This window comes from Scyliorhinus torazame, chromosome 10, assembly GCF_047496885.1.
Source record: "Scyliorhinus torazame isolate Kashiwa2021f chromosome 10, sScyTor2.1, whole genome shotgun sequence".
Classification (NCBI taxonomy): domain Eukaryota; kingdom Metazoa; phylum Chordata; class Chondrichthyes; order Carcharhiniformes; family Scyliorhinidae; genus Scyliorhinus; species Scyliorhinus torazame.
This window is the reverse complement of record NC_092716.1, coordinates 118,395,603-118,417,230: the sequence shown is the minus strand read 5'-3', so window position 1 is coordinate 118,417,230 and position 21,628 is coordinate 118,395,603. Positions and strand designations below refer to the sequence as shown.

General features: G+C 47.9%; 1 protein-coding gene and 1 long non-coding RNA gene across 2 annotated transcripts in view; one reads left to right on the top strand and one right to left on the bottom strand.

Moving 5' to 3' along the window:
• The window catches only part of LOC140384860 (uncharacterized), a 41,701-nt gene extending 33,712 nt beyond the window's left edge, over positions 1-7,989 (top strand). Inside the window, exon 3 of the long non-coding RNA XR_011933177.1 lies at positions 7,732-7,989. This is a non-coding gene — a long non-coding RNA (uncharacterized lncRNA). The remainder of the gene's footprint in view (positions 1-7,731) is intronic.
• LOC140430887 (uncharacterized) lies at positions 1,611-5,829 on the bottom strand. The gene is made up of 2 exons (XM_072518665.1): positions 5,540-5,829; positions 1,611-5,228 (listed from the first exon to the last, which is right to left on the bottom strand). The coding sequence occupies exon 2, from the start codon at positions 5,181-5,183 to the stop codon at positions 4,173-4,175; it is 1,011 nt and encodes a 336-aa protein (XP_072374766.1). The 5' UTR covers positions 5,184-5,228; positions 5,540-5,829; the 3' UTR covers positions 1,611-4,172.
• Positions 7,990-21,628: the final 13,639 nt, after the last annotated feature.

Genomic DNA, 21,628 nt, shown 5'->3' with positions numbered 1-21,628 from the left:
GTCAGCAGCAGCAACCCAGGGAGGGAGGGGAGGGGAGGGGGGGGGGGGGGTGTCTATTTCAGGGGGAGTATATGGGTGGGCGGGGAAGAGGGTTTTCCTAGGGGCACTTGAAAAAGGAAAAACATAAACATATGGGAGAGTCAATATGTGCGGGAGGAACCCAATGTACAAGATCTGTATTATGTTGGACTGATATGTTTATGTTATGTTCTGTTCCTTCCCTTTTTCTTTTATGTTACGGGTGGGGGGGGGGGGGGGGGGGGTTTAAATGGTTCAAAATTTTTGTTGGAAACTTTGAACAAACATATTTTTTTAAAAAAGAGAAGGAAAGGCTGAGAGCAGATTTGTTGGAGGTGTCAAAAGTCATGAATGGTCTGAATGCTGTAGGTAGGGAGAAACTGTTCTCACTGGCAGCAATCAGAACCAGAGGTTCCCTATTTAATGTGAGCGGCAAAAGAACCAAGATGACACAAGGAAGAATCTTTTTTAACCAACAAGTGGTTACAATCTGGAGTGCACTACCTGAGAATATGGTCGAGGAAGATTCAGGCATGGCTTTCGAAAGGGTATTGGAAAACTATATGAAGAGAAAGAAATAGCAGGGCTATGAGGAAAAGCGGGATGAGCTCTTGCAGGGAGTAGGGACAGACTTGAAGGACCAAATAGCCTCCTTCTCTGTTGTCATAATTCTATGTCTCTGCTCCTGTTTTTAGATGTTTCTCATTTTCAGATAATCCTGTGGATTCTGTTTGAATTCATTACTACCTTGCAAACTGTGGTTTGGGTATGTTTAACATTATCTAAACAGGGGCTGTTTAGCACAGGGCTAAATTGCTGGCTTTGAAAGCAGACCAAGGCAGGCCAGCAGCATGGTTCGATTCCCGTAACAGCCTCCCCGAACAAGCGCCGGAACAGGCGACTAGGGGCTTTTCATAGTAACTTCATTTGAAGCCGACTTGTGACAATAAGTGAAATGATTTTCATTTCATCTCATTTCATCTGTGGACATTTGGAATCTGCTTATTTCAGGTCAATGTTTTCTGTCTTCTTCAGGTTTACTTATGCAAATCTTTGGCAACTAAACAGATTAAGACACTTATCTTGATGAAAAAGTAACTAGGTGATATGAATGAAAGAAGTTATGTTTGAGTAGAGGTGCTAATTCCGAAGAGATTATTATATTTTTCCCCCACTTAAGGGGCAATTTAGCATGGCCAATCCACCTACCCTGCACATCTTTGGGTTCTGGGGGTGAGACCCACACAAACACGGGGAGAATGTGCAAACTTTACACGACAGTGACCCGGGAACGGGATCAAACCCGGGTCCTCTACGCCGTGAGGTAGCAGTGCTATCTACTGCACCACCGTACCGCTTGAGAATTCTGAAGAGATGCTGAGGACAAATGCTATCAGCCTTATAACAGAACACCAAACATCCAGGGCTACATGAACTCAGCTACCACGCCAAATTCATTCCCCACTGCTGCTGATTTGGGGGCCCCCGAGTCACTGAGAACCAGTCCTGTCTGAAAGAGCAAATTCAATCACCTCTTCCCATTTAGCAGGAATATTTAAATAAAACCTAACAACAAAGAGAACATAAAATGATAATTTTCAATATCAATTTTATTGACTGCATTTTTTGAAATTTGGAAATCAAAGTATGTACAAAAAAAACTGATTGGTGAAATGCAACACTGGGCCACTGTTGTAATATTAAGATTTCTTGTCAATCATTCACTACTGTAGTTCCCAGAAAGCTGAGTTGGCAGAGCTGAAACTCTCCTTCAGAGTCTCTCCTTCAATATATATGAAGGTCGAATGTTTTTCTGCCTAGGCGTGCGATTTATGAGTTTTTATTTGGCAACTTTCAAGGACAGGCCAAGTGTCTAGTTGGCAGAATTGAATAAATTGAGAGTGGCTTGCATCTGGTACACTGTGCAATGACACTGCAGTCACCCAGAAACTGTAAATCATGTGTGTTTATGAAGGTCAGTTTCATTTGGCATGAAGGAACTGAGGTTAAAGAATTTTTCTTCTTGTCAGTATTTAATATTCACACCAGAGGCAGAAGATCTCTGAAAGGCAACAAAGGTCTTTTGTGTACAGAGCAGTTGTAACCAGCACAATGAGACTTTGACTGTGTATCAGCGCTGGACAATCCCACCAGCAATGCCTCCACCGCATTCTCCAGGTACAATGGAAGTACTGCCAAATAAATGCTAGCGTCCCTCTTGAAGGAAGTTCCATGAACAAAATCCATGCAAAGTCAACTACTTTTAAGATGTGGAGATGCCGGTGTTGGACTGGAGTGAGCACAGTAAGAAGTCTTACAACACCAGGTTAAAGTCCAACAGGCTTGTTTCAAATCATTAGCTTTCAGAGCATTGCTCCTTCCTCAGGTGAATGAAGAGGTGGGTTCCAGAAACATATATATGGACATATATATGGAATGTGTTCAAAGTATCGTATTGCATCTTTGACTTTGTCTGTATATATGTTTCTGGAACACACCTCTTCATTCACCCGAGGAAGGACCAGTGCTCCGAAAGCTAGTCACTACTTTTAAGGCTGACATTAAGACTGAAAAGCATCTCCCTCCCTCCAGGTTTTGTTTGCTCAACTCTCAAATGGCCAGCATTCCAGGGAAGGACAAAGAAAACAGTACAAAGACTCTCTAAAGTTCTTGAAAAGTGCAGCAGAATTGACATTAATGATTGGGAGGAGGGGAGGAGCTTGCCACAAATTACTGAAAATGATGACAACTTCTACATAATGCTTCGAGTCCAAATGCTTTTGTGATGAGACAGAAGTGGCAAAGAAAGAAAGAAAAAGCACATTCTGCACTCCAGTATCTCTTGGGACATTTAGCCCAATGTGCAGAAAGACCTGCAAGCTGAGAATCAGCATGTTCACTCACATGAAGACCCATGGCAGAACCTCACGACCCCGAGTAGACATTATTCTCAAATCAATAGACAACCACCGCCACCAAGCAATGGTGGAAGTTCTGGGGATGGATTTAACTGCAGCTGGAAGGCAAAACCAGCAAGAGCAGATTGGCATTCCGATGTTCATCCTCCCAAACACAAAGGAACAGAAAATTGGTGAGATGGGGAGCTAAAAGACATCTCCATTTTCCAGGAAAATGAACAGAATCCTGCTACTTCCCAACACAGACAGTAACCCCCACTAAAAAAATTAAAATCTGACTGGGCACAACATGGAGCCAGAACCTCTATCACGCATTGACAACGTAAGGTGAATTCCACCATCAATAGGCTCAGTTTTCAGCTTTGCCTTGCATTGCAGTCACACCTGAAAGCAGGAGGGGTAAACGTACCACTCATTGATGCCATAACCACAGTTATGATAATGCTGACCATGGTCCACTACACATCACTTGAGTTAGGCCCATTTAAAATGGAAGTTTGTGGGATTGTTTGTCTTGCGCATTATTGAATAATAGTTTCAATTTGTGTATTGAACTCTCTGACCAGCATTAGGTGATCCAGAGGGAAGGCCAGTAATGGTTTCCACTGAAGCAGTGGGAGTTACGATGTAAACCCAGCTTTGGACACTGCCATTCAGCTGCACACCTGAAATCAACTCCAAACTTTCCCTTTGCCAAAGTTCTGAACACAAATCCAGACCGCCATCAATATCAGCTACATATTCTTTCTGATGTAGCATCAAAATCACCTCACTACCAGAGGAGACTGTTTGTAATCAAATAGTCTAGCAGTGTCAATATCATCTTCCTGGAATTTGTGACATATTTCAATTTGTAAGTGACAAACCTGCTGCTGCAACACAACTGAGCATGAACACAAAGGTTGGAAAAATCCAAGCCAATCTAATCCAGTAAATTCAACAGTATCTTTCCAGTGGGAATTCACACATTCACCCAATGTGTCAAGTTGAGTTTCCTATATAGTACAATTCTCAGTTTCTCCAGTGTGAATCTGCTAGTGTTGCATCAAATGAATGGGTGTGTGAAAATGTTCTGAAAACTTAAATGGTTCCTCTCCGGCCTGAATTCATTCATGAAATGTCAATGAACTAGATTGACTCGGGTGCATTTTACACACTGCACTCAAACGCTTTCTCCCCAGTGTGAGTTCGCTGATATACAGTCAGATCACGTGATGTGAAAAAACGCTTCTTACACTATGTACAAGTGAACAGTTTCTCTCCCGTGTGAAGCCGCTGATGCCGCATCAAGTGACCCGATGTGTAAAATGTCTTTGCACAGGCAGAGCATTGGAATGGTTTCTCCCCAGTGTGAATTCTCTGATGAACTAACAATGTGTTGGATTGGGCAAAGCTCTTTTTACATACCGAACATTGAAATGGTTTCTCTCCAGTGTGGTTTCGCTGGTGCAACTTCAGGTGCCTGGCTAAACAAAATCGTTTTTTACAAACCGAGCATTCAAACGGTTTCTCTCCAGTGTGAATCCTCTCGTGTTGTAACAAGTTGCTGGATGTGTAAAACCGCTTTTTACATTCTGTACACTCAAATGGCTTATCTCCTGTGTGAGTTCGTTGATGTACCGTCAAGTGACTGGATGTGTAAAACTGCATTTTACAAACTGCACAGGTGAATGGCTTCTCTCCAGTGTGAATTCGTTGATGCACTCTTAGGTCATTGGATGTGCAGAACTGTTTTGTACACACAGTGCATTTGAATGGTTTCTGTCTGGTGTGAATTCTCTTATGTACGGTCAGGCCACTGGATGCACTGAATCTTTTTTTACACACTGGACATTCAAATGGTTTTTCTCCTGTATGAATTCGTTGATGGATTTTCAATACACTGCACAAGGAGAACCGCTTTTGACACACAGAGCATGCAAATGGTTTCTCCCCAGTATGAATGCGTTGGTGCTGGATCAGGTCACTGGATGTGTAAAATCGTTTATTGCACACGGTACACTCAAATGGTTTCTCTCCAGTGTGAATGCGCTCATGCCTTTTTAAGCGGCTTGCCCACCTGAAGCTGCTCCCACACACCTGACATTGAAAACCTCCAACTTCCTCATCGGATAATCCCTGATGGCTGGGTCCAGGCATCTCTGCTGTTCCAGGTGTAGGAATCTCTGCTGTTCCAGGTGTAGGAATCTCTGCTGTTCCAGAGCCAAGATAATCATTCACTCCCACTTCTGTTTCTTTCCATGCCATGTCGATTTAGTCCGAGAGTATTTGAACAATTTTCGACTTGCAAAACTGCACAAAAAACACATGAATGAGCGAACATCCAATGGGTTCCCCTCAGTTACAGTATCCAGGGGCAGGCACCCTTTCCAGCCCTATCCCTCTCCCAGGCCAGCCCAGAGCACTAAACCAGCCAGGTAACAATAACAGAGCAACAAGACTTAACTGCAGCTTTGTCCCAGTCCCAGGTCCCGGCACACTCACTCCCCAGATCCTGTTTGCCTTCAGCACCGTGTCTCATCCCGGATCCACATCACGGGAATGTGATCAACACAAAAGGAACTCTTTGCCCACTCTGCACGGAGCCTCACATTCTTGCTCACCGTTGCACCCATCAGCGAAGCGAGTCCGGTCTGCGGCGGTAAAGCGGCCGATCCCCGAGCTTCACCGTGCCCGAGGCCAGGGCCCGATACAACTTGAAGCCTCGGAATCAACAACAAAATTAACCGCACACAAAGAACTCCTTCCGAATTCAATAGTCCACACACGGCATCAAATCAGCATCGACTCGGCAGCTGAAAGGCTGAAAGCACCGATTGCCACATCAACACCCACTGTGACATTACAAGCAGCCATTGTTACATTACCAACACCCACTGTTACATCACCAGCAATCAGTGACATCACCAGCACCCATTGTTACATCACTAGCGCCCATTGTTATTACCAACATCTACTGTTACATTACCAACACCCACTGTTACATCACCAGCACACACAGTTACATCACCAGCACACACTGACACATCACCAGCAATCAGTGACATCACCAGCACCCATTGTGACATAACCAGCACCCACTGTGACATCACGAACAGCCATTGTTACATCACTAGCACCTATTGTTACTACACCAGCGCCCATGGTACATCATCAGCACCCACTGTGACATCACCAACACCAGCTTTTAACATCATTAACACCCATTGTTACATCATCAACAGCCACTGTGATATCACCAGCATCCACTGCGACATAATTAACACCAATTGTTACATCACTAGCACCTACTGTGACATTATCAGCACCCACTGTCATATCATCAGCACCCATGTTACATCATCAGTACCCATGTTACATCATCAGCGCACATGTTACATCATCAGCACCCACTGTTACATCATGAGCATCCACTATTACATCGTGAACACCTATTGTTACATAATCAGAAACCAATTTTACATCAGGAGTACCCACTATTACATCTTGTGTACCCATTGTTACATTGTGACATCACCAGCACCCATTGTTACAACATCAACACCCACTGTGACTTCACCAGCACCCATTGTTACAATACCTGCGCTCACTGGGACACCATCAGCACTCACTGTGAGATCACCCACACCTAATGCGACATTATCAGCACCCATTGTTACATCACAAGCATCCATTGTGACATAGAACCATAGATTTACTACAGGGCATAAGGAGGCCATTTGTCTCAAAGAGTCTACACCGACTCTCTGAAAGAGTACACTACCTAGGCTCACTCTCGCAGCCTATCCCTGTAAACCTGTAACCCCACCTAACCCGCACATCACTGAAACACTAAGGGGCAATTTAGCATGGCCAATCCACCTAACCTGCATACCTTTTGACTGTGGAAGGAAACTGGAGCACCCTGAGGAAACCCACGCAAACACAGGGAGTAAGTGCAAATTCCACACATATCGTCAACTAAGAGCTGAATTGATCCTGGGTCCCTGGCGCTGTGAGGCAGCAGTGCTAACCACAATGCTACCGAGCTGCCTGCATCGCCAGTATCCACTGTGATATCACTTGCACCCATTGTTACATCACCAGCAATCAGTGACATCACTAGCACCCTTACATCACCAGCATCCATTGTTACATCACTAGCACCCATTGTTACATTACCAGCACCCATTGTTACATTACCAACACCCCTTGTTACATCACCAGCAACCATTGTTACATCACGAGCACCCATTGTTACATTATAAACACCCACTGTTACATCACCAGCACCCATTGTTACATCACTAGCACCCATTGTTACATTACCAACACCCACTGTTACATCACCAGCACAGACAGTTACATCACCAGCACACACTAACACATCACCAGCAATCAGTGACATCACCAGCACTCACTGTGCCATCACCAGCACCCTTGTTACATCTCTGTTCCTTGGTGTCAGGCCGCAGCATAATCCAGCACTCACAAGTCGGGATGTCATATATGCTGGGCTGAAGATTCCATTCCGAAGAACTCATCGTCGGGGTCTTCACGGTACAACATCTCTAGTTGCGGTTCGGATTTGTTACTGGGGTAGCCATCTCCCAAGATGAAATCTTCGTCTGAGTCGTAGTCTACAAGGACCATATCATCTTCTAGGGCGGTGCTAACTGCTTGTTCCCGGGTGTTGTGAAAGATATTTTCAACTGCTGGTGTAAGTTCGGGCATTGTTCTGTCTTTCGAGGCACGAAAATGGGGTTTTGCAGCTTTAAATTTATTTTTGTTCATTTTCGTGCATTTCCCTTTTAAGTGGGCGTGGTCCTGGTCATCTGACATGATGACACGCATGACGTCATGCGTAGGACTCGATTGCATTTGCGCATACCAAGTTTCCTGTACTGTGCCCTCTTTTCGCAATTGAGCATGTGCGGCTCCTTTCTCAAGATGGCTGCCGCTCAGAACCTCCGTCTTTCTCCGATTCAACCCTGCCTCCGCCTCGTGGTGAGTGTTCGCACCATTTTTACAGATTTTGTTTTCTAAATGATGATTCTGTGTTTGTAGAGACTCAAAGTACTGATTTTGTTTTTGTTCATAAGCAAGGCATTTTTGTATAGTGATTTCTAGAGTTAGATACTTATTTTATGAAAGTTCTTCCCTCAAATTTGTATCAGATAGTCCAGAAATTAATTGATTCATTATCACAGTGTCTCTGAAATCAGCATACTCACAGCCTTGTGGTATTAACTGAGATTTGTAATAAAATCAGATATGGGCCTTCCGTTTCTCTGACAAGAGTTAAATCTTTCCAGCATCTCACCAGACTGACTGTTACAGCGTTGAGCAATTTTTTGGAGTATGACGTCTACTTTGGTGTTGTCATCACCTTCTAAGTAATTATAGATTTCTCTAGCTTCATGCCCTCCTGTTGAGAGTAGTAGGACTATTTTTGTTGCGTCAGAGACAATGCTTAAATCATTAACTATGATAAATATTTGGAACAGCTGTTCAAACATTTTCCAGTTATAACTTAAATTACCAGTTGTTTCCAACTGCCACAGAGTTCCAACAAGTTCCATCGAATCAGTTAGTCGTCGAGGATCCATTTGCGGTGAAGTCTTCTCTTATCAGGTTTAAATTTTTCTTCTCTTGCTGGTGTCTAGCTAACTTTCTGAAATCACTCCAGGTATCATGTTATTCTCTAAGTCTGAATAAAGATTGTAGACTTCCAGTTAACACAAATACTTTATTCAGTAGGTTTGTTCTGTTTCCAGAGCTTAACTAGATATAATACAGTAAGAGGTATGACCAGTGAAGCTAAGGTAAACTGCCTATGCTGAGCTGTCTCTGTCAGCTGCTGCTCACTAACCCTGTGCTTCTGAAAGATGGGCTGGACCCTTTACAACCGTCTCTGATGCTGCCCTCTAGTGATGCTGTGGCTGTTACATCTGTCTGGTGTAGTCCCTGGTGTATGTGCAGATGTATGTAGAGATGTACAGATCACTACAACCTGCACCCATTGTTACATCGCCAACACTCATTGTTACATTACCAGCACCCATTGGTACATCACCAACACCCATTGTTACATCATCAGCACCCATTGTTACATCACCAACACCCACTGTTACATCACCAGCACCCATTTTGATATCCATTGGTCGAAAAGATGCAACATCTGGAGGCAGAGGTTCCTGAATGAGAAAAGAAAAAGGAGTTAAAATAAAACAGGAAGGTTTGTTTGTGAAAATTGTAAGATACACAGTAAAGTAGAAAAAAAGCAAAATTGATGTGGATGCTGGAAATCTGAAATTAAAACTGAAAATTCTGGATAAACTCAGCAGGTCTGACAGCATCTTTGGAGAGAGAAACAGAGTTAACATTTAGGATCTAAATGATCGTTCTACAGAAATAGAAAACCAGGCAGAATATAAAGTATGGATATGTGGAAAGATTAATGTGTAACTTCAAATTAATGCAAACATCTGTATGAGGTGTTAAAAATTTTAATAGAGGACATTTTACTGTGACAGATTTCCATTTGCCCTCGCTATAGTTGTGACCTCACCAGTGCCCACTCAGTGCTTCATATTCTTCTTTATCTTTCATTGTCTAGTGCTACTTTTAGGTATGTCCCCAGGATGCACATAAGAGGTGGAGGCAGCCTGGTGCTTTCCGCACCCTGTGACGTTTGATGCCCATGGCGAACAACCTTTGATGGGTCTGGTGCCAGCCGAGTTACTGTTATTGGTAGCATCACTGTGCCACCCTGTTCTGCCTGCTGTACTTGAGATGCGCCGGTGTCAGGAGGGAGAGATTTGGAAGAACTGGAGACCGCCGTTGTCTCCTTGATGACCGTCCCTGGGTAGGCCTCCAGCACTCTTTCCTCCCTGACGGTGCCCTTAGGACCCAGGGGTTTCCAAGGAATCGTGGGCGTCCAGAGGCCTCCATTCATCGAGCGCTGCCAGTCCTGGAAGCTCCTCATTGTCTGCACCATGGTGTTAACACCCTCAGCGATGGGTCTCAGTGACTGGTGTTGCTCGTTGCTCTTGTTTCTTAATTTGGCTCTGTTTAATTACGTTTGCTCAAGAGTCGCCAGGTATCTTCCGATACCGCCACAAGGTTCAAAACGAATATTGATCAAAGACTCGATACACCAGTTAGTCAGTTCAAACTCAATGCTCATTTATTCACACACACAGTCAAATATACTCATGCATAAAACTCTACAACCTAAACTATCACTACTACTAAAAGCCTATCCTTAGCTTTCAGTGCCCACTCAGTCAGAGGAACAATGGCTGTTGCTTGGTTCTGAGGCTGCTGGGTTGAGCTGTTTACAGGATAGCAACGAGGAGCGTCTATCTCGTAGCGTGCGTTGACATGGAACTTACTTGGTCTGGAGCAGCTTTGGCAGGTCCCTCCTTGCTGAGCGCCAAGGCCAAGAGAGCAATTCTCTCTTGGAGAATCCTTTTTATACCCAAAAGGGGCTTTGCGCGCTTTTGGGCGGGCCTTGAACTTGGCCCCAATTAATTGGGCCGTTTCCCAATCGTTCTTATCGATTTTCCTCCAATAGAGGGGTGGGTTCCCTGGTTGCTGGGCGTGTCCTAGGTGGCCGTTGGTTTGCTTTGTTTTAGTCTCTGGCGCCAGGGTATCTGACTTAGCATTGTTTACCTAAATGTTGCCTTTTTGTTACCGGGAATGGCTCATTAGTATGTAGATGGTTCTGCAGTCTTGGTCCTGTCTGGGAGCTATAGCTCCAATCAACAGACAAACCTTGCACCTGCTTGCTTTCTTGGTTTTGTCCAATTTGCCCTGCATTCTTTGCAAAGTGTCCATTTTGTAATCGGGACATGGCCATCCCAGATGGCTACACTGGACCATGCTCCGCAGAGCCTCGGCAATGTCACCTGTGCCTGGGACACATCCCTCAGCGACTGGGACATAATGTTGAGGCCCTCAGCCATGGTCGCCACAAGTTAAGCCATGCCTTGGACACCACCACTCAAGATACGGACGTCGTCATTCTAGCAGTATTGGCCTCGATGCCATGCATTGTCGCCACCATCTCCTGTACCTGAAGCTTTTAGGACTCCTCCAATCAGCCTTGCAGTTGCTGGAATGTCAGTGAGACCACTTCCTGAACCTCCCAGCCGTGTCCATCATCTACATCAGCTCTGTGAGAACTTTGTCCAGAGGCTCGGCATCTTGCTGGGACTCAGCTGTGTCCTGGGATCCAGAAGACTTCTGACTGCTGTCTCCCCTGGATGTTCCTGCCTCCACCTCATATGTATCAGCAACTTTGTGGTGCTCACCAGATTACCGTGCGGAGCTCCCTCGCCGGGGACAGCGGTGGTCAGGGTCCAAGTAGGTGGCGCTGGCAGGTCAGGCGTGGGGCGCGGGACGGGGGTTAGGGTGGCGTTAGGGACTCGAAAAACCCCCTCCTCTCCGTGGGGAGTGTTGGCCGGGACCCAAAGCGGTAGCGCCGGCGGCGGGTCATACGTGGGCTGCGGGAAGGGGGGTTGGGGAGCGTAGGCGGCGTGCAGGGCTCCCAGTTCTCCCGGGACCACGGTGGTCGCGACCCAGAGCGGCTGCGCCTGCGGGGCGTCCGGGAGGGGGGGTAGGGGGTTTGCCGCGACGGGTACGTACGGGGCCCAATGGCCTGCCGCGCGGTCGGGGCCGTAGGCGTGGGTATTACGCGCGGCTACGTCTAGGGAGGCTGCTAGGGCCCGTGCCTCTGAGAGTCCTAGCGACTCTTTTTCTAGAAGTCTTTGGCGGATTTGGGGGGATTGAATACCTGCCACAAAAGTGTCGCGCATTAACATGTCCGTGTGTTCATTTGCGTTCACCGACGGGCAGCTGCAGGCTCGTCCCAAAATCAGCAGCGCGGCGTAGAACTCGTCCATCGATTCTCCGGGAGCTTGCCGTCTCGTCGCGAGCTGGTAGCGAGCGTAGATTTGGTTAACTGGGCGAACGTAGAGACTTCTCAGTGCCGTCTGGAAATCGTCGGTGTCTTCAATGAGGGTGAAAATCTCCGTGCTCACCCTCGAGTGCAGGACCTGCAGTTTTTGTTCGTCTGAGACTCGGCCGGTGGTCGTCCTGATGTAGGCCTCGAAGCAAGTCTGCCAGTGTTTGAAGGCTGCTGCCGCATTCACTGCGTGGGGGCTGATCCTCAGGCATTCTGGAATGATCCTGAGCTCCATAGTCCTTTTTAGACACGCTTAATAAATTGTAGCGCACAAAGACTCCATGAGACGAATATAGTGAAGTCGATGAGGCTTTATTAAGCGTGTCTGTTCCCCAGCAGCCCGATAGTAAACTGGCATGCGGGGGAAGACACCGGCTTCTTATACTTCGCCTTCAGGGCGGAGCTTGAGGTCAACGGCCAACCAGGACCCGGGATCTGTCAGCCAATGACATTAGGGCTTCCAGTCCCACATGACCCCCAATACATACTACCACAGTGCCCCAGACGCCTGTCCACTAATGTTGCACACCGAGTTGTCTGTCTCTGTGCTGGTGGAAGGTGCATGAGACACTTGTGATGTCTCGCTGGTGTTCTCCTCAGAGCTCTCCTTCAGTTCTCTCTTGGCTGTAGGGCAGGGAGTGGGAAGTACGACTCCGGGTGGCACGGCCTCATCAGACGGTGATCCTCAAGACAATGGGCATGTAATCAGTGAGAAGGATGGATCATTTTGTCTGACATGAACAACTCACTTGAGACAGGTCATCTGGATGAAGGGGCAGAGGATCCTAACCTCTCTGGTGCAGGCCAACGTCACCATGAGTGTCTGCTCTTTCCTCAGGAACCCCCCCCCCCCCCACCCCCCCCACCCCTGCCCCCCGATTTCCAGGGCCCGTTCCTCATTAGTGGTTAGGACTCAAAATCCTGGGATTCCTCTGCCCATCTTGACTTTTTCCCATTTATCTCCCACGGGGACAAATAAAGAGCATTGTGAGCTGCTCACTTGATGGCTCGGGGGGTCTATTGCAGGGTACATGTGTGGACACCATATGAGGGCATCAAGAGATTGTGCTGGTGGGTGCCCGAGATTTCTGAGGAACAAGGTTGAAGATCGGATGTTGGGAGAGTGCGAGGTACCAGCCAGTGGATTGATGGGGGCAGGCAGAACTGGTGCCAGGAGAGAGGTGGTATCTTATCAGTGCAGCTCATTGGAGAACATTGGTCTTCTTCTGACATTGGACCCCAGTTCTACTTGTCATGATGCCCGCACTGACAGCTGCTGCCACTGCCTCCCTGGTGGCAGTGCTCACCCTGCTGCTGCTCCTCCAACCCACACGGGGGAACAGGGTGTCCGACTCTCACCTACAGCATCGAGAAGACTTGTGAGGTCAGCATCCCCAAAGAGAGGAATAGGTCTGCGCTTTGCCAAGCTTGTGTTTTGACTGGGAGTGAGTGGTGGAGGAGCACTTAAAAAGAGTTCCCCCTTGTAAGCGGTGAGCAGCTGATGTGCGAGTCGGACAAATCAGATGGCCAGGGAGCCAGTAATGTTGAGAAACTCGTGGGGGTTTATTTTTGTCAGTATATGCTGTTGAATACGGGCCATGATCTCGGCAATGCAAAATTCCCCACTAAATGTGCCCAAAACCAGATTTTAACTTTGGACCGCTGAATCCAAGGAGTCTCATTTTCCTTATTTTGCAACCCACTATTCCACAGATCACCCTCAACCATTTCCATCACCTCCAGTTTGATGCCACGATCAAACACATCTCCTTTGCCATCAACGTTCAGGAGTCTGAAGGACCTGTTCCCTGCACAATTCCGTGGTCCACTCCACAATCTTACCAACAGACTTCCCACATTTCCATGTGCAGCATTTACAATACCTGCTCTTTTACGTCCTCTCTTCTCAACTTCTGGGTCCAAAGAACCATTCCAGGTCAAACAGTGATTCATCTGTAATTCCTTCAATTTAGCATACTGTGCTCATGATGCAGTCTACTATGCACTGGGAGGGGCAAACACAGATTGGGTGATTGCTTTGCATAATACCTCCATTCATTCTGCAAGCATTACAGAATCACAGAATAATACAGTGCAGAAAAGGTCCTTTGGTTCATCAAGTTGGCACCGATGCATGGAAAACACCTGACCTAATGCCATTTCCCAGCACTTGGCCCATAGCCTTGAATGATATGATGTGCTAAGTGCTTATCCAGGTACTTTTAAAAGGATGTGAGGCAACCCGCCTCGACCACCCTCCCAGGCAGTGCATTCCAGACCACCATCACACTCTGGGTAAAAATGCTTTTCCTCAAATCTGCCCTAAACCTCCTGCCCCTCACCTGGAACTTGTGTCCCCTCGTGACTGACCCTTCAAGTCGTACAGCTACTCCCTAGTCACCCTGTCCCTGCCTCTCATAATCTTGTACATGTCGATCAAGTCACCCCTTAGCCTTCTCTGCTCCAGCAAAAACATCTTAAACCTACCTAACCTCTCTTCATAACTTAAATATTCCACCCCCTGGGCAGCACGGTAACAAAGTGGTTTGCAGTGTTGCTTCACAGCTCCAGGGTCCCAGTTTCAATTCCCGGCTTGGATCACTGCCTGTGCGGAGTCTGCACGTTTTCCTCATGTTTGTGTGGGTTTCCTCAGGGTGCTCCGGTTTTCTCCCATCGTCCAAAGATCTGCAGGTTAGTTGGATTGGCGATGCTAAATTGCCCCTTAGTGTCCAAAAAGGTTAGGTGGGGTTACTGGGTTACGGGGACAGGGTGGAGGTGTGGGCTTAAGTAGGGTGCTCTTTCCAAGGGCTGGTGCAGACTCGATGGGCTGAATGGCCTCCTTCTGCACTGTAAATTCTATGATTCTATGATCCCAGACAACATCCTGATGAACCTCCGCGTTGGAAAACAGCGCGGGAGCTGAGGGAGCCGGGACTCTGAAAACAGCGCGGGAGCTGAGTGAGCCGGGACTCTGAAAACAGCGCGAGAGGTGAGTGAGCCTGGACTCTGAAAACAGCGCGGGAGCTGAGTGAGCCGGGACTTTGAAAACAGCGCGGGAGCTGAGTGAGCCGGGACTTTGAAAACAGCGCGGGAGCTGAGGGAGCCGGGACTTTGAAAACAGCGCGGGAGCTGAGTGAGCCGGGACTTTGAAAACAGCGCGGGAGCTGAGTGAGCCGGGACTCTGAAAACAGCGCGGGAGCTGAGGGAGCCGGGACTCTGAAAAACAGCGCGGGAGCTGAGTGAGCCGGGACTTTGAAAACAGCGCGGGAGCTGAGTGAGCCGGGACTTTGAAAACAGCGCGGGAGCTGAGTGAGCCGGGACTTTGAAAACAGCGCGGGAGCTGAGTGAGCCGGGACTTTGAAAACAGCGCGGGAGCTGAGTGAGCCGGGACTTTGAAAACAGCGCGAGAGCTGAGTGAACCGGGACTCTGAAAACAGCGCGGGAGCTGAGTGAGCCGGGACTCTGAAAACAGCGCGAGAGGTGAGTGAGCCGGGACTTTGAAAACAGCGCGGGAGCTGAGGGAGCCGGGACTTTGAAAACAGCGCGGGAGCTGAGTGAGCCGGGACAGTGAAAACAGCGCGGGAGCTGAGGGAGCCGGGACTTTGAAAACAGCGCGGGAGCTGAGGGAGCCAGGACTCTGAAAACAGCGCGAGAGGTGAGTGAGCCAGGACTCTGAAAACAGCGCGGGAGCTGAGTGAGCCGGGACTTTGAAAACAGCGCGGGAGCTGAGTGAGCCGGGACAGTGAAAACAGCGCGGGAGATTTAAAAAGCGTGGGAGCTGAGGGAGCCAGGACTCTGAAAACAGCGCGGTAGCTGAGTGAGCCGGGACTCTGAAAACAGCGCGAGAGGTGAGTGAGCCAGGACTCTGAAAACAGCGCGGGAGCTGAGGGAGCCAGGACTCTGAAAACAGCGCGGGAGCTGAGTGAGCCGGGACTCTGAAAACAGCGCGGGAGCTGAGGGCGCCAGGACTCTGAAAACAGCGCGGGAGCTGAGTGAGCCGGGACTCTGAAAACAGCGCGAGAGGTGAGTGAGCCAGGACTCTGAAAACAGCGCGGGAGCTGAGTGAGCCGGGACTCTGAAAACAGCGCGGGAGCTGAGTGAGCCGGGACTCTGAAAAAAGCGCGGGAGCTGAGTGAGCCGGGACTTTGAAAACAGCGCGGGAGCTGAGGGAGCCGGGACTCTGAAAACAGCGCGGGAGGTGAGTGAGCCGGGACAGTGAAAACAGCGCGGGAGCTGAGGGAGCCTGGACTCTGAAAACAGCGCGGGAGCCGGGACTCTGAAAACAGCGTGGGAGCTGAGTGAGCCGGGACTCTGAAAACAGCGCGGGAGCTGAGTGAGCCGGGACTTTGAAAACAGCGCGGGAGCTGAATGAGCCGGGACTTTGAAAACAGCGCGGGAGCTGAGTGAGCCGGGACTTTGAAAACAGCGCGGGAGCTGAGTGAGCCGGGACTTTGAAAACAGCGCGGGAGCTGAGTGAGCCGGGACAGTGAAAACAGCGCGGGAGATTTAGAAAGCGCGGGAGCTGAGGGAGCCAGGACTCTGAAAACAGCGCGAGAGCTGAGTGAGCCGGGACTTTGAAAACAGCGCGGGAGCTGAGTGAGCCGGGACAGTGAAAACAGCGCGGGAGATTTAAAAAGCGCGGGAGCTGCGAGTCGGAGCGGAGATTTTAAAAGATCACGGCCTAGTTTCGGGAGCCGTTCGGAGGAGGAGGAGCAGTCTCCGTCAAGGAGAGAACCTGAGAACATCTAAGACACTCAGAGGGTAAGAAGGTAAGTAAGTGATTTTTACTCATTTTTAATTTTATACCTTTTTCAAATTGTGTGTGTCGAGGGAAACTGAAGTGACATCACAGAAAAGCTGTGGCCTGAGTGGCTGGTTGGGAATCTACACTAAATTAAAAAAATTAAGCATTGGTAACTAATTAAACATAATTACTTAATTATAATTTGGAGGGATATCTAAGCCAGAGATCGGAGAGTACTATATTTAGCTTTCGCATTTCTATTAGAAATCTAGTGCTAGGAAACAGATAGTTAACAGTAACTTTGAAATTTAAAAAAATATATATATTTTTTTAAAATTGTTAATTTTAATTTTAATTAATTGACGCAATGTCAGTTAGAGGGGTGCAGTGCTCTAACTGTGCGATGTGGCAGGTCCGGGAGGCTTCCAGCGTCCCGGATGGCTTCATCTGCAGAAAGTGCACCCAACTGGAGCTCCTCACAGACCGCATGGTTCGGTTGGAGCAGCAATTGGATGCACTTAGGAGCATGCAGGTGGTGGAAAGCGTCATAGATCGCAGTTATGTAAATGTGGTCACACCCAAGGTGCAGGCAGAGAAATGGGTGACCACCAGAAAGGGCAGGCAGTCAGTGCAGGAATCCCCTGTAGTTGTCCCCCTCTCGAACAGGTATACCCCTTTGGATACTGTCGGGGGGGATAGCCTATCAGGGGAAAACAGCAGCAGCCAGAGCAGTGGCACCACGGCTGATGTTAAGAAGGGAGGGTCAAAGCGCAGAAGAGTAATAGTAATAGGGGACTCTACAGTCAGGGGCACAGATAGGCGCTTCTGTAGACGTGAAAGAGACTCCAGGATGGTATGTTGCCTCCCTGGCGCCAGGGTCCAGGATGTCTCCGAACGGGTAGAGGGCATCCTGAAGGGGGAGGGCAAACAGGCAGAGGTCGTTGTACATATTGGTACTAACGACATAGGCAGGAAGGGGGCATGAGGTCCTGCAGCAGGAGTTCAGGGAGCTAGGCAGAAAGTTAAAAGACAGGACCTCGAGGGTTGTAATTTTGGGATTACTCCCTGTGCCACGTGCCAGTGAGGCTAGAAATAGGAAGATAGAGCAGCTAAACACGTGGCTAAATAGCTGGTGTAGGAGGGAGGGTTTCCGTTATCTGGACCACTGGGAGCTCTTCAGGGGCAGGTGTGACCTGTATAAGAAGGACGGGTTGCATCTAAACCTGAGAGGCATAAATATCCTGGCCGCGAGGTTTGCTCGTGTCACACGGGAGGGTTTAAACTAGTATGGCAGGGGGGTGGGCACGGGAGCAATAGGTCAGAAGGTGAGAGCATTGAGGGAGAACTAGGGAATAAGGACAGTGTGGCTCTGAGGCAGAGCAGACAGGGAGAAGTTGCTGAACACAGCGGGTCTGGTGGCCTGAAGTGCATATGTTTTAATGCAAGAAGTATTACGGGTAAGGCAGATGGACTTAGAGCTTGGATTAGTACTTGGAACTATGATGTTGTTGCCATTACAGAGACCTGGTTGAGGGAAGGGCAGGATTGGCAGCTAAACGTTCCAGGATTTAGATGTTTCAGGCGGGATAGAGGGGGATGTAAAAGGGGAGGCGGAGTTGCGCTACTGGTCCGGGAGAATATCACAGCTGTACTGCGGGAGGACACCTCAGAGGGCAGTGAGGCTATATGGGTAGAGATCACGAATAAGAAGGGTGCAGTCACAATGTTGGGGGTTTACTACAGGCCTCCCAACAGCCAGTGGGAGATAGAGGAGCAGATAGGTAGACAGATTTTGGAAAAGAGTAAAAACAACAGGGTTGTGGTGATGGGAGACTTCAACTTCCCCAATATTGACTGGGACTCACTTAGTGCCAGGGGCTCAGACGGGGCGGAGTTTGTAAGGAGCATCCAGGAGGGCTTCTTAAAACAATATGTAGACAGTCCAACTAGGGAAGGGGCGGTACTGGACCTGGTATTGGGGAATGAGCCCGGCCAGGTGGTAGATGTTTCAGTAGGGGAGCATTTCGGTAACAGTGACCACAATTCAGTAAGTTTCAAAGTACTGGTGGACAAGGATAAGAGTGGTCCTAGGATGAATGTGCTAAATTGGGGGAAGGCTAATTATAACAATATTAGGCGGGAACTGAAGCACATAGATTGGGGGCGGATGTTGGAGGGCAAATCAACATCTGACATGTGGGAGGCTTTCAAGTGGCAGTTGAAAGGAATTCAGGACCGGCATGTTCCTGTGAGGAAGAAGGATAAATATGGCAATTTTCGGGAACCTTGGATGACGAGAGATATTGTAGGCCTCGTCAAAAAGAAAAAGGAGGCATTTGTCAGGGCTAAAAGGCTGGGAACAGACGAAGCCTGCGTGGAATATAAGGAAAGTAGGAAGGAACTTAAGCAAGGAGTCAGGAGGGCTAGAAGGGGTCACGAAAAGTCATTGGCAAATAGGGTTAAGGAAAATCCCAAGGCTTTTTACACGTACATAAAAAGCAAGAGGGTAGCCAGGGAAAGGGTTGGCCCACTGAAGGATAGGCAAGGGAATCTATGTGTGGAGCCAGAGGAAATGGGCGAGGTACTAAATGAATACTTTGGTAGATGTTGAGTCTGGAGAAGGGTGTGTCGATAGCCTGGGTCACATTGAGATCCAAAAAGACGAGGTGTTGGGTGTCTTAAAAAATATTAAGGTAGATAAGTCCCCAGGGCCTGATGGGATCTTCCCCAGAATACTGAAGGAGGCTGGAGGGGAAATTGCTGAGGCCTTGACAGAAATCTTTGGATCCTCGCTGTCTTCAGGGGATGTCCCGGAGGACTGGAGAATAGCCAATGTTGTTCCTCTGTTTAAGAAGGGTAGCAAGGATAATCCCGGGAACTACAGGCCGGTGAGCCTTACTTCAGTGGTAGGGAAATTACTGGAGAGAATTCTTCGAGACAGGATCTACTCCCATTTGGAAGCAAATGGACGTATTAGTGAGAGGCAGCACTGTTTTGTGAAGGGAAGGTCGTGTCTCACTAACTTGATAGAGTTTTTCGAGGAGGTCACTAAGATGATTGATGCAGGTAGGGCAGTGGATGTTGTCTATATGGACTTCAGTAAGGCCTTTGACAAGGTCCCTCATGGTAGACTAGTACAAACGGTGAAGTCACACGGGATCAGGGGTGAGCTGGCAAGGTGGATACAGAACTGGCTAGGTCATAGAAGGCAGAGAGTAGCAATGGAAGGATGCTTTTCTAATTGGAGGGCTGTGACCAGTGGTGTTCCACAGGGATCAGTGCTGGGACCTTTGCTCTTTGTAGTATATATAAATGATTTGGAGGAAAATGTAACTGGTCTGATTAGTAAGTTTGCAGACGACACAAAGGTTGGTGGAATTGCGGATAGCAATGAGGACTGTCGGAGGATACAGCAGGATTTAGATTGTTTGGAGACTTGGGCGGAGAGATGGCAGATGGAGTTTAATCCGGACAATTGTGAGGTAATGCATTTTGGAAGGTCTAATACAGGTAGGGAATATACAGTGAATGGTAGAACCCTCAAGAGTATTGAAAGTCAAAGAGATTTACGAGTACAGGTCCACAGGTCATTGAAAGGGGCAACACAGGTGGAGAAGGTAGTCAAGAAGGCATACGGCATGCTTGCCTTCATTGGCCGGGGCATTGAGTATAAGAATTGGCAAGTCATGTTGCAGCTGTATAGAACCTTAGTTAGGCCACACTTGGAGTATAGTGTTCAATTCTGGTCGCCACACTACCAGAAGGATGTGGAGGCTTTAGAGAGGGTGCAGAAGAGATTTACCAGAATGTTGCCTGGTATGGAGGGCATTAGCTATTAGGAGCGGTTGAATAAACTCGGTTTGTCCTCACTGGAACGAAGGAGGTTGAGGGGAGTCCTGATAGAGGTATACAAAATTATGAGGGGCATAGACAGAGTGAATAGTCAGAGGCTTTTCCCCAGGGTAGAGGAGTCAATTACTAGGGGGCATAGGTTTAAGGTGAGAGGGGCAAGCTTTAGAGTAGATGTACGAGGCAAGTTTTTTACGGAGAGGGTAGTGGGTGTCTGGAACCCGCTACCGGAGGAGGGGGTGGAAGCAGGTACGATAGTGACATTTAAGGGGCATCTTGACAAATACATGAATAGGATGGGAATAGAGGGATACGGACCCAGGAAGTGTAGAAGATTGTAGTTTAGTCGGGCAGCATGGTCGGCACTGGCTTGGAGGGCCGAAGGGCCTGTTCCTGTGCTGTACATTTCTTTGTTCTTTGTTCTTTGAACCGCCTCTGCATGACCCTGAGTTTCCTGGAATGTCAATTCAGTTATCCACCTCCTTCCATTCTGACCTCTCTGTCATCAGCCTGCTATTCAAGTGAAGTTCAATATAAACTTGATCTATTGCACTTCATCTATTTTTTGGTCACTTTACGGTCTTTTGGACTAAACTGAATTCGACAATTTCATTTCATATCCATTGTGCCATCTGTTCAGACAGCAATTACTGGTAATTACCTGCAGTGCTCATTTAAAAATCCTCCGCAGCTCTTTATTTCCTTTCTCATCCCATTCCTGTCATGTTCTGTAGACTTGCGTGGTAAAGATAACTGGAATAAATAAATAATAAACTACTAACACTAACTAACTATTATAGAGCTACTGCAAAATACATCTATCCACCAACACGACTTACTCCCAACTCCCCAGACACAGAGTCACGTGGTCGGTTTACACTGCCACCTGGTGATCGGCCATTCTTTTTAATGCTCTTCAGGACCCTGAGAAGTCTTTTGTCATGCTCTTCCCATGTTGCTCTCCAGATGATTATGTCATCCATATAAGCTCGGACCCCTAGAATCCTTTCAACTTTGTGCCATGGCACAATGAAAAATATCTGAAGCAGAAATTATGCCAAATGGCATCCTTAAGCAATATCTTCCAAAGTGTGTGTTGAACAGACATAACTTTGTGCGTTCTTTATCTAATTTAACTTTCCAAAGCCT

Coding starts and splice junctions, on each gene's coding strand:
- LOC140430887 (XM_072518665.1), bottom strand. CDS start 5,183: ATGGCATGGAAAGAAACAGAAGTGGGAGTGAATGATTATCTTGGCTCT.